Source organism: Rhipicephalus microplus, chromosome 1, assembly GCF_043290135.1.
Source record: "Rhipicephalus microplus isolate Deutch F79 chromosome 1, USDA_Rmic, whole genome shotgun sequence".
Lineage (NCBI taxonomy): Eukaryota > Metazoa > Arthropoda > Arachnida > Ixodida > Ixodidae > Rhipicephalus > Rhipicephalus microplus.
The window spans coordinates 73,466,829-73,480,337 of NC_134700.1; the positions used below are offsets into that span (position 1 = coordinate 73,466,829).

Consider the following 13,509-nt stretch of genomic DNA (forward strand, 5'->3'; position numbering starts at 1 on the left):
TTTATTTATATGGGATATGGCACAACGGGAGCGTTGTCAACAAGGAGAAATATATTTATTTCCCAACAGTTTCGGGAGGGGTCCTCCCTTCATCAGGGGATGATAACTCATCCCCTGATGAAGGGAGGACCCCTCCCGAAACTGTTGGGAAATAAATATATTTATCCTTGTTGACAACGCTCCCGTTGTGGCATATCCCAGACCTTCACGAAGACTAACTGGCCCATTGAATTATTACTCCCACTATATATATATATATATATATATATATATATATATATATATATATATATATATATATATATATATATATATATATATGATTCAAAAAAGAAATTCTGTGGGTCCGGTGCGAATATAATTAAGAATAAAGGAGCACACTTACGAAAATGGCCGTGGCATGGCCTTCGTCAGGATGGCGAATCCTGATGAAGGCCGTGCCACGGCCGAAACGTACAGTAAAAATTTTCGTAAGTGTGCTCCTTTATTTTTAATTATTTATATATGTATATATATATATACATATATAATTAAGAATAAAGGAGCACACTTACGAAATTTTGATAATTGTTTACTCTACGTTTCGGCCGTGGCACGGCCTTCATCAGGATTCGCCATCCTGACGAAGGCCATGCCACGGCCGAAACGAAGAGTAAACAGTTATAAAATTTTCGTAAGTGTGCTCCTTTATTCTTAATTATATTTGCAGCGGACCCCCAGAATTTCTTTTTTGAATCATATAAATATATATATATATATATATATATATATATATATATATATATATATATATATATATATATATATATATATATATATATATTGCACACTGCAATGTAACATACGAATGGGAACTTGTACACCACCGTGGTGTAACAATGTATCCACTTCCTGCTTCCACGTGCTATACTCTTTCGAAATCCACTATTTCTAAAAATAAAAAAACGTTGCTAGCCCATTGGTTGGTTGTAAAAACGTGTACCCCTTGTTAATACAATGTACCGAATGCCTTTAATTATTCGAACCTAAAGTCCGCAAGTATTTAGTGTATAAATTCCAAGGCAAACTAAAGCAGAATTCTGTCATTCACGTTTGCCATCAGGTTCAGCCTGCGCATGCGCAGCTTCTTGTGGTACCACTGCTTGAGCGTGGTGACGCTCGTGGCGGCGCCTTCTACTGCGCTTGCGCAGCTCAGAGATGGCGATGATGGAGAGCAGCAGAAAAATCTCGATGCCGATGCCAGTCATGGGAACCAGATACGCGTACCTGCGACACCGAGCAATATCTATGTCATCAACTATGGCTCAGAATGGCTTAATATAATAGTTATAGTACACGCTGCACAAGCGGGCAGCCTTGCATTTAACTGTAAAAGCGCCCTGTATTAGCTCAGTCGTTTCACATAAAGGCGCCATATGGACGCAAAGAAACGTCGATGGGGGCTACTAAAAAATCCACAGAAGCATAGGCCGCATCTCGTTTTTGGGGCGCAAAGCCGTGTTGCATCGCGGCTAGGAGAGGTTGAGCGCAAGTGCGGCTAGGCTAAGTGCTGGTGTGGCTTGAAAAAGGACGGTGGGGACCCTACTGCCGACGCACAGAAGCCTACATTCTCTTATCGAAGGTATTTGGTTAATACTGCGCACAACGGCAGTTCAGGCGAAGTGGTGTTTACAAGATTAGGCAGCGAAGCTGCTTACTTCTATAGTCGATTACTACAGCAGAAAAAAAGAAAAATGTCAGCTACCCCCGAAGAATCGAGGCGCACCTGCTAATTACGTGGAACTGGTGCCGCTCGATCCATAAGTATTTTTTTTCTACGGATTACGTAAATAATACGCGTATTATAGGATTCGTCGTTGTAACACCTATAACATGACGCCTGGCTTAGTGGCAATGTCCAAATGTCTGACGAAATATTTCCAGGACATTCAAGCTACCGACCAAAAATCAACATGTTAAGGCTCGTTTTTTTTTTTTAGATGTCATTTTTTAATGAGTAGACAGTGAGGCAGAGGGAAAATGCACGGTCGCCTTCCACCAACTGTGGTGGTGGACTGCTCTCTTTTAAATATGCTGTGTGCTGCTATCTCGAGGACAGCATCTGTTCTGACCTGTTGCGCACGCGGACCATGATATCCATGCGGTCAGCATCAAAGCCGTTGCTCGCGAGGCAGCTGTAGTTGGCCCTGTCCTCAGCCACGGCGTCATCGACCACGAGGGCAGCCTTGGAGACGTTGTTGTGCGACTCCAGACGGACCCGATCTGAGGGCGACAGCACCACCCCATCACGCAGCCAAACAATGCGCGCTGGTGGCCAGCCGGTCAGCATCACGGCAAGGCGCGCGGGCTTGCCCAAAATCCAATACGAGGGCTCGGGTGTGCTGGCTTTCCAGTCCAGATAGCAGTACACCTTGTAGCGCACCTGCAAAAATGCTTCCATTGAGCTCGTCAGCACATAGTAGTACATTTAGTGCAAACCAAAAGATTAGCCTTCGCTCTCTTAGTAAATGTGCTTCACGGGCTGAATCACGAGAACGAGCACCATTGCCACGTCATTGAGAATTCACCCCTGTATTGAGAGGAGTCGCAGCCTGGTGGCCACTAGCTGAAGCGTGCCTAGTGTGTGGAATGCTGCATCGTTTGCTGGCCACAAAAGGCTAGCATGTGCACATACATACGCAATGCTCACCTTTAAAGGGCGGTGTGTGCCGCTCTGTTGGCGCAAGTTTAATTGCTTGTACGTTTGCCATCACTATCTACAGACACATTTGGCCTTGGTCGCTCCTTTGCGCACTGATAAGTTCGTGCGCTCGTCGGGAATGCTGTGTGTTGTCGTCGCACCTCTGTTCGCCAGGATCATTTTGGAGTATAGGCGACGCGCTGAAGCTGAAACACGTCGTAAATCGCACCTAACGTCGTCCAAAATATGAGTATTAATTATTGTGTGAATTCCGCGTTTCCGCGAGTTCGTGACGAACGACATTGTGCATAGATGTTACGTGTAACTGCGGCGCTCTCGCTTATCGGTTAGGCGACGAGCTATATGTTTGCTTCAGATACCATTTTATTTTACGGCCATTGTCACGCTGCAGCGAGATATTTCTGTTTAGTATATTCCAACACTTCGGTACTTAAATTGTCTCTTAAAAAGAACAGAAAATGGAATGACTCGTAGGTGATTCCACTTGATGCTTTAAAAGACACACCCGTGCCCTTATATTTGGGTCGCTTTAGGAATGCAAATGTAGAAAACATAGCCTCACACGTATATAAAAATCCACAGTCAGAAATCTTAATTTTGTGTGGGGGAGGGGGACTTGTTAAAAGCTTTCAAAAACACCTGCGAAAATTTTATAAAATTATTCTGATGTAGAACACCTCCCGCCATCCAAATTTGAAGGAGGGGGGAGCTCTAGAGGCCTTTCCCTAACTATGGTCCTGCTCATTTCACATAATTTCGCGCAACACATCATTTTTTGCGTTATCGAGTTATTTTACAGCTTTGTTACTAACGGGACGAGCGCACATTATATACTTGAAAAAAAAACACTTTTGTCTCATGAAAAAACCGAAGCTAAAAACTGAAGCGAAGAAAGCTGCGCCCTGAAATTTTACCTTTTTATACTGTTATACCAGTATAAACGAGCGCACAAAAGCGCTGTCAGTCACGAAACTTTTCTGAATAAAATCTTCAACTGTCTTGCGGTCATTTACGTAAACTGAATCATCAACAATGAGGATGCGTATTACTCGCGCTTGTTTCAACTGATTGCTCAAGAATATAGAATTCCTTTTCTTCCTCCAATATCAGCTGCATGAAGCAAAGAATGAATTAAGTTGCCATTCTCTGGCGCGTATCAGGCGGGACACAAGCTCCACACTTACGAACAAAAATACTAGAGGCCTGAAGTATGCGAAAACGCAGGCAGTCGCCAAGATCGACCAACCCTTTCAGTGGGAGATTGCGTTTCTCCAACAAGTAATGGCAGCGTTCGGCGAGGTTCGTGCATTCCTTCAGCATTAGACGGCATATATATTACGGATATAGGCGGCAGTCAACGCACTTTATTCGCCAACAATCGGCTCACACCACCCAGAAAAAAGCGCCACGGCGTACATTCGTGTGCGCGCCGCCGGCCGCCTGTCCAAACTAGTGCGGTGACAGTGCTGCCTCGTGTAGCTTGGCTGTTGGTGAATAAAACGCATCGAATAGCGGTACACGGTCACATGCTTCGCGGAAGTGAAAGTATTTATTAAAGCATCGAAAAAAATGTAAGCTGCTCCAACAACCGTACATTCATTGGCGCCCTCAGCTTCGGTCTAGGCTAATCGGCAAATAGAAATGTGGAGTTGCGAATGGCGTCATCCAATAGATAATATTGGCGTAAGCAATAACTTTGACCCCAACAGCTGTAAATGTGAAAAAATGGCAGCATATTCACGGGGTGAATGATGGAGAGTGGGGCGAAGCATCCGTTTGTCCATTCGTTCTTGCTTCCGTCCGTCCATGCGTCCGTCTGTGTGACCGTCTGTGCGTCCGTGCGTGCGTCTGTCCCTGCGTTTGTCCATGCATCCGCCCCTGCGTCTGTTCATGCGTCTATCCATGCATCTGTCTGTGTGTCCGTTCGTCCATCTATTCAACATTCCAAGTACCACCCTCTCGCATCTTTTCATCATATATTCCCCATATAGAAGCACCGCCATCCAGCGGACATTCCAAGGACTAAACGAGAGGTGGCACACGCACACTTTCTTACGGCTTGCGCTTCGTATCTACTTCCCACCTTTAACCACCTCGAGTTAATGGTCTATACTAGTTCATTGTTTTCATGGCACTGCAGCCCAACGCTCGCTAAACCTTTCTAAAACCAAGGAGGTTACGCCCAGCGAGTATAACGTAGCAACCTTTTCCTGTCAGATAGTGCTCAATGTACATGCCAATGGCTGCTAAAGGGAAATGAGAGACAGGAGAATTCGGCTTTTGCTTTCTTACGGCTCGCGTTTCGCATCTACTTCCCACCTTTAAGAGCAAACCTCATAAGTGCGAAAATGCACGCGACAGCGACGAGCGATGCTATGAGCGACGAAACAGGGCGTTCACGCGACGTGTCGCGTGCTCATTTCCGCGCGATCGCTCGGTTCTGCAGATTTGGAAACCGTCGCTCATTGCCCGGAAGTGCTGGGCTCAAGCAGCCAATAGCGAAAAACTGGAAAAAAACAAAAACTACATAGGTGCACGTGACCCTGCCCGAGTCACGTATGCGCAACAAGAAATAACGCAATGTTTACGCATGTGCATATAAAAAAAGTGCTGCAAGGCATTCATAAACAAATCCGTTCCATTACACAACAATATTTCTTATTTTTAAATTGCATACCGCTCGCTACGCGGTTTTCTTGGTGCGAGTAGACGGCCTCATGCCAGCAACAGTGGAATTCGCTCGCCGAAGCCGTCGCATGAATGAGGTTTGCCTGCGCTAGCGACTGATCGCGCGAAGACGATCTACGTCGCGTCGCTCGTCGCTTTCGCGTGCGTTTTCGTGCTTATGGTGTTTGGCCCTAACCACCTCGAGTTCATGGTATATATTAGTTCATTGTATTCATGGCACTTCGGCTCAACGCTCGCTAAACCTTTCTAAAACTAAAGAGGTTACACCTAGCGAGTACAACGTAGCAACCCTTTCTTGTCAGATAGTGCTCAATGTACATGCCAACGGCTGCTAATGTGAATTGCAGCGTGAGCGTTGACTAAAAACCGAATGCTCCTGTCTCTCATTTCCCATTAGCAGCCATTGGCATGTACATTGAGCATTATTTTTTATTGTTCAACAACGCACAGAAGAAATCTCTTACTGGCACTGCCTTGGAGGTCAAAATGTTATACTTGTTACACACTACAACGGCTACGAGGAATGAACAGGTGTCGCTATATGGAGCTTCGCCCCTGCACACGCAACCAGACGAGCGCGGCGAGTTCGACCGTGAACCGGGTGAACTCGAACCACCTTCAACTCCTCCGGCAAATGACGATGATGGCGAGTCCACGCCAATCTTGAAAGCCTTACATTTGCTAGCAATTGCATTAAAGACGCAATCTTTGCTACACTCATCTCTAAGGCCATGTTCACTGTACACCTGTCGCTTGTGCCTATCATCATAATTATACGGCCAAACAAGGCCAAGTTGAGTGAAAACTCGAATTGGCCGCAATCTGCCGTGGTCACTCGGCCGGCTCGGAGCTTCACATTACAATTTTATCGAGCGCATACTGGGGTGAAAAAAAGACAGCATCGATGCCTAGTTCTTTTTCTATGTTCACAATATTAGCACTCTCAGGATATCAGATGTATATATATTGACACGACGCAGACACAGCAGGAGTCCAATACAGAAGAGCTCACTTTAATTAAAATGAAAGGCGCTCGTAAAGAGGACCGGGCAAGAGCTTCGTCTTCTTTGCTGGCAGCACGAGCTCTCCTCTGCAGGTTGAATGCGGCATTTGCCTCCCTCCAAGAAGAGCATCGACCCGATGCTCGGCTACAGAATATGCGGTGTATGTAGTTGACGTATTACGCAACTGGCTCACTGCAATATGGCGTCATCCGCACAACGTGTACTATTTCAGATTTTTGAGCTCGCGAATAACTGTCAGAGATGACCTCATATTTCACGTCACTTAGACGCCGTACAACATTGTAGGGAACAAAGTACTTCTTCAGTAACTTTTCAGAAAGGCCGCGTCAGCGAATAGGGCTCCAGACCCACACTTTCTCGCCTGGTTGATAAGTCACGTATCGGTGTCGCAGGTTGTAACGTTGTGCGTCGTAACTCTGCTGTCGGGTGATTCGCACGCGTGCTAGCTGCCGCGCCTCTTCAGCTCGTTGGGTAAAGGCTTGAACATCCGTGTCTGTATCGTCGCAGTCGTGCAGCAACATGGGATCAAGCATTGTCGTCACTTCACGGCCATAAAGAAGACTAAATGGCATGCTCCGTGTAGTTTCCTGCTGCGCCGTATTATAGGCAAACGTCACGTACGGTAGAACGTCGTCCCAATTTTTATGATCCACGTCGATGTACGTACTGAGCATATCAGCAATTGTCTTGTTGAGGCGATCTGTTAAGCTGTTGGTTTGTGGGCGGTAGGAGGTAGTTTTTCGATGCGCTGTTCCACTCAACTCAAGCACTGACTTGAGGAGCATGGCCGTGAAAGTGGTCCCTCTGTCCGTTATTATAATTCTAGGAGCACCATGCCTCAGAACGATATTTTCAATGAAAAATCGTGCCGCTTCTACTGCGGTTCCACTTGATAAAGCCTTTGTTTCTGCGTAGCGAGTAAGATAGTCCGTAGCGGCAATTACCCACTTGTTTCCAGTATGCGAAGTCGGAAATGGTTCAAGGAAATCCATTCCGATTTGTGCAAAAGGCATGGTGGGCACTTGAACTGGTTGCAACAATCTGGCTGGTTTTAAAGGTGGCGATTTTTGTCATTGACAATCGAGGCACGTGCGTACGTAATGCTTTACGGTGCCTGGAAGCTTCGGCCAGTAGTACTTCTGTTGGATTCTGGCCAATGTGCGCGTGTATCCGAGGTGGCCGGAGGTTGGCTCATCGTGGCAAGCGCTCAGGATCTCATCGCGAATGGTTGTCGGGACGACAAGTAAGTGGGCATTTCCGCTGGGGGCAGAGTTCTTCTTGTATAGGACACCACTGCGCAAGCAGAATAATGGCAGGCTCCTTGAAAATATCTTGGGAACGCTTGTAGACTGGCCGTTAAGAAAATTAATAAGAGGAAGCAACTCACTGTCTTCTTTCTGCTTAGACGAAATGGTGACTGCGTCGACCACTCCTAAAAATGCCATGTCATCATCTTCTGAGACATCGTCTTGCTTTATAGGCGACCTGGATATGCAATCAGCATCAGAGTGCTGCCATCCCGACTTATAGATGACCATCATATCGAATTCTTGTAGGCGTAAGCTCCAGCGCGCTAGCCGACCGGACGGGTCCTTCAAGTTGTTCAGCCAGCAAAGGGAGTGGTGGTCGCTGACTACGTGAAAGAGGCGGCCGTGGAGGTATGGGCGAAACTTCAGAACTGCCCATACTACAACAAGACATTCCTTTTCCGTTGTGGAATAATGGGACTCGGCACGGGAAAGCGTCCTACTTGCATATGCAATCACTCTCTCGGCTGAGTCTTGCCACTGGACGAGTACAGCGCCTAAACCTACGTTGCTGGCATCGGTGTGTATCATGGTTGGAGCGTCCTCGTCAAAATGAGCAAGCACAGGTGGTGTCTGCAGGCGCTGTCGTAGACCGTCAAATGCTGCTTGTTCCTCTTTGCCCCATAAAAATGGAACATCGTCTCTAGTTATGCGTATTAAGGGCGACGCTATGTGCGAGAAATTGGCGATAAACCTGCAGTAGTAGGCGCAAAGGCCAAGAAAACGTCTTACGGCCTTCTTTTCTGTTGGCACCGGAAATTTTCGGATGGCGTCGATCTTGTCGGGGTCTGGACGAACACCTTCGCGGCTCACCACGTGTCCTAAGAATCGGAGTTCCTTGAAACCGAAATGACATTTCTCAGGTTTCAGCGTTAAGCCAGCGGACCGTATTTCTCGAAATACTAATAGCAGCCGTCTTAGATGTTCCTCGAATATTGGTGAGAAAACAATGACGTCGTCGAGGTATACCAGGCACGTCTGCCACTTAAGGCCTGGTAGGACGGTATCCACCAGTCTCTGAAATGTTGCTGGGGCCGAGCACAATCCGAAGGGCAAGACTTTAAACTCGTAAAGCCCGTCAGGCGTAACAAAAGCAGTCTTTTCTCTGTCCCGCTCATCGACCTCGATTTGCCAATAACCGCTTTTTAGGTCCATCGATGAGAAGAAGCGTGCATGCCTCAGCCTGTCAAGTGAATCGTCAATACGCGGTAGTGGGTATACGTATTTCTTTGTCACGCGGTTCAGCTTGCGGTAGTCCACGCAGAAGCGTAAGCTGCCGTCTTTCTTCTTAACTAGCACTACCGGTGATGCCCAAGGGATTTTTGACGGCTGAATGATATCATAATTGAGCATTTTCTGGACTTGTTCTTGAATTGCTTCGCGTTCTTTCGGTGCCACATGGTATGGGTTTTGTCAAATTGGTCTTGCCGTCTCTTCCGTTATAATTCGGTGCTTTGTCAGTGGCGTTTGACTTACCTTCGAGGTCGATGAAAAACAATCTTCAAATTGGCTGAGAATCGCTGCTTCTGCGCTGGCGATAAATCTGTGCTCACGTCGACAGGCAGTGGTGTTGAGGTGGCCGGCGTCTCTGCCTGTTGTACTGCGAAGCACTCGCGGAATGGTACAATTTTTTCGAAGTATGCAACTGTGGTACCCTCTGTAATGTGTCGACGCTCGTAGCTGAAGTTTGTCAACAGGACCTCTGCTTGCCCAGACACAACACTGACGAGACTTCTGGCAATAGCGATTCCTCGAGAGAGTAAAAGCGTCGATATTTGTTCCACGACACCTTCTCCACTATGCTGCGTGTTACACGTGACAGAGACGAGGCGGCATGACAACGGTGGCATGGTCACGTCGTCAATCACGCGCATGGGCTTGCGCTGCAGCGCTGCGCTGTTGTCCGCTGAGAAGGTCAGTACACCGTCCGGTATATTTATGATGTCACCGTACTCACGCAAAAAATCCATACCCAAGATGGCCTGTTTACAACACTCAGAAAGAATAACGAAGGTTGCGACGAATGATGAATCCCCGATCTTGATTCGTGTGGTGCACTTTCCAGTAGGCGTCAGCAGCTGGCCTCCGGCTCCTCTAATTTGCGGCCAAGTCCATTCCATTTTTACCTTCTTGAGTTTGTCGGCCAGATTCGCATTCATTATTGAAAAGTATCAGTGTCGACCAGTGCGGTCACGTCGTGACCATCAATTGAAAGTGTAATGTCAGTGGTGACAATCTCGTCTTTCGTCGGTTCATTCGAAATGTGCGGCGCTTCGTGCGGCGGTAATGGGGGATTTCCAACTCTTCAGCAATCCGCAACCTTCCCCCTAAGGTCGCTGCTTTTAGTTTCCCCGGCGTGGACTAGGAGATCTTCCTCTCGCCATGTCCGTGGTGCTACCTCTGTTAGATTGGGGAAAATGACCAGTGGAGGGCGAGCGTGACCGGAACCCAGGAGAAACGTCCCGCGGGATCGTCGTGCTCGTATCAACGTTGCGTCGTCCGTCGAAATGGCGCCGAGGGGTAGTGGACGGAAATCCTTGATACCCGGCAACGCGATGAAGACAATACCGCACGATGTGGCCCGCTTCCCCACAATGGAAGCACAGGGGCCTGTAGTCAGGAGTACGCCATATGTCGGTTTTGCGGAGTGGGGGTCGCATCGGCGTCGACGTTTCACTGTAGTACCAAGGCACTGTCGGCGGCTGTTGCTGGTGGTACTGCTGAGGTGGCGGCACGTTAGATCTAGGCTGTCGACGGAGAATATTCGCATATGTTGGCCTAACCATTTCAGTGTTCGGCTCGGGAAGTGAAAGGGCTTGCCTTATTTCTTGGCGAACAACTTCTGTGACCGACGCAATCGCGCAGTCATTCGGTGTGGCGGCGAGCTTCTTCACCTCTTCTTGCACAATTTCGCGTATCAGGTCACGCAAAGAACACTCGTCAGGTGTCACAGTGGTCACGGCGGTTGCGCTGCTTTGTCTGCTGTTGTTTGGGTGGTCATACTGACGGTAGCGTAGCTGTAGTGCGCGTTCGATCGCGGTCACCTCCTTCGAAAATTCGTCGACGCTTGAAGGTGGGTTCCTCACGAGACCAGCAAACAGCTGCTCTTTAACACCGCGCATGAGGTGGCTGATCTTTCTGCTCTCGGACATATCGGGATCGGCTCGATGAAAGAGACGAGCCATGTCCTGAACAAACATAGCAACAGACTCGTTGGGCTTTTGAATCCATGATTCGAGGAGTCGTTGTGCATGCTCCCGCCTTTCGTTGTTTGCGAAGGTGTCCAGGAACTTCCGCCGGAACTCGTCCCACGTTGACCACACGTGATTTGTGAACCATGTGCGAGCCCTGTCTTGAAGAGGGAAATACACGTACCCCAACTTCTGTGCGGCATTCCACCCGTTAACGTTGGCTGTGCGCTCGAACTCCTCAAGCCAGTCATCGGCGTCCTCATATGTGTTGCCATGGAAGTCCACAGGAATTTTAGAGGTGAAAACAGTCACCTGTGTCGTGCTTGGGCTCGTCATGGTAGGGCAACTGCTTCCGGGCGCGGTCGTGTTTTCTGATATATATATATATATATATATATATATATATATATATATATATATATATATATATATATATATATATATATATATATTGTTACGGGGAGAAGGCGTCTGAAAAATGCCTTTACTTTCGGTAAACAGGCAGGCATACAATATGGAGCCCGGTCTGCACGAGCTCGCCCTAAACATCGTCCTCTTTTCTACAATGTTCATTTGCGGCGCCCCGTAGCATCACCCCCGGCGGCGAAGGCACCGTCTCGGTGCCTGGTTGGTCTGAGTAATATCGTTTCAGGCGAGTGACGTGAACAACGTCAGAACACGATCGCGCGCTGGTGGCGTTAAGAGGTTCAATTTCATATGTCACGTCGGTGACTTGGCGCACCACACGGTACGGATCCGAGTACGGTGAAGTCAGTTTTTCGCACAGGCCAACTCGCCGCGACGGCGTCCAGAGAAGGACTGTGTCACCTTGACTGAAGTGGACATCACGATGGCACGCGTTGTAGACCTGTCGTTGTCGTTCCTCGGAATCGCTCAGACGCTGGCGAGCAATCTCACGTGCCTCTAGAGCTCTAGAAATCACATTGCGGGCATATTCTGACGTGTGGCCAACGGCAGGAAGGAGCGTGTCGAAAGGCAACGTAGGTTCTCGTCCGTACAGGAGGAAAAATGGCGAGAAACCTGCAGTGTCATGCCGAGACGTATTATAGGCAAATGTTACAAATGGAAGGGCGGTGTCCCAGTCACGATGATCGGAAGAAACATACATGGCGAGCATGTCCGTGATGGTTCTATTCAGCCGCTCCGTGAGCCCGTTGGTTTGAGGATGATACGCCGTTGTGAACTTGTGCTTTGTAGCGCAAGAGTGCAATATGTCTTGGATAACTTGTGATAAAAAGTAGCGACCCCGATCGGTAAGCAGTTGCCGAGGAGCGCCGTGGTGTAATATGACGTCTTCTAGAAGAAAGTCAGCGACGTCGGTCGCACAACTGGTAGGAAGGGCCCGTGTGATGGCATACCGAGTGGTGTAATCCGTGGCGACTGCTATCCACTTGTTTCCGCTGGCCGATAAAGGAAACGGTCCTAGTAAGTCAACACCTATCCTATAAAATGGTTCGGATGGGATCTGAATGGGTTGAAGGTGTCCCGCTTTAAGTGTTGCTGGTTTTTTGCGGTGTTGACAGGATTTGCATGAGGCGACGTAACGGCAGACGGATCGGTAAATACCGGGCCAAAAGAAGCGACGTCGAACGCGGTCATAAGTTCTTGAAACTCCCAGGTGACCAGCTGTCGGAATATCATGCAGCTGTGCAAGGACAGTCTGACGCATATGTTGTGGTATGACCAACAGCAGCTCAGGTCCGTCAGGATGCATGCTGTAGCGATATAAGACGCCATCTTGGAGCAGGAACATACGGAGAGACGGAGGAGTTGTGGGACCACTAAGCCGAAGGATTATATCTCTGAGGTGAGGATCACGGCGTTGCTGATCTCCGATGTTGCTAAACGCGGAAAGTGCCAAAACGCAAGTAGCGTCATCGCTCTCAGAAAGGTCTGCTGGGTCTACTGGATGACGCGACAAGCAATCAGCATCCTCATGGTGGCGACCTGATTTGTATACAACCGTGTAGGAATATTCCTGTAGCCGTAGAGCCCACCGGCCGAGACGTCCACAAGGATCTTTTAAGGACAACAACCAGCATAAGGCGTGGTGATCAGTGACAACCGTGAACGGGCGTCCATACAAATACGGCCGAAATTTAGCCACTGCCCAGACGAGTGCGAGGCATTCGCGTTCTGTGATGGAGTAATTTCGCTCTGCTGGCGATAAAAGACGGCTAGCGTATGCAATAACGCGCTCGCAGCCATGCTGTCGTTGTGCCAAAACGGCTCCGATTCCGTGGCCGCTGGCATCGGTACGCACTTCCGTTGGAGCGCATATATCAAAGTGGCCGAGAATCAGTGGCGTCGTAAGTCTACTCGTCAGCTCAACGAATGCTCTGGTTTGTTCAGGTCCCCACACAAAAGTCACATTTTTTTTAGTAGTTCCGTGAGTGGTCGTGCGACGTCAGCAAAATTCCGCACAAATCTACGAAAGTAAGAACAAAGGCCCACAAAGCCTCGAACATCGTTCGCAGAGGTCGGCACAGGGAAATCTTTGACGGCACGGATTTTCTCAGGATCGGGACGAACACCAGAAGAATCGACAAGGTGTCCAAGGACAGTGAGCTGCCGGC

At 48.3% G+C, this 13,509-nt stretch overlaps 1 protein-coding gene across 1 annotated transcript in view; it reads right to left on the minus strand.

Moving 5' to 3' along the window:
* Positions 1 to 961: 961 nt before the first annotated feature.
* LOC142775796 (neural cell adhesion molecule 1-like) overlaps positions 962 to 13,509 on the minus strand; it is a 79,059-nt gene continuing 66,511 nt past the window's right edge. Inside the window, exons 6-7 of the mRNA XM_075877893.1 lie at positions 2,112 to 2,422; positions 962 to 1,266 (exon numbers count right to left, since the gene is read on the minus strand). Coding sequence (XP_075734008.1) covers positions 1,083 to 1,266; positions 2,112 to 2,422 — 495 coding nt within the window. The 3' untranslated portion in view covers positions 962 to 1,082. The remainder of the gene's footprint in view (positions 1,267 to 2,111; positions 2,423 to 13,509) is intronic.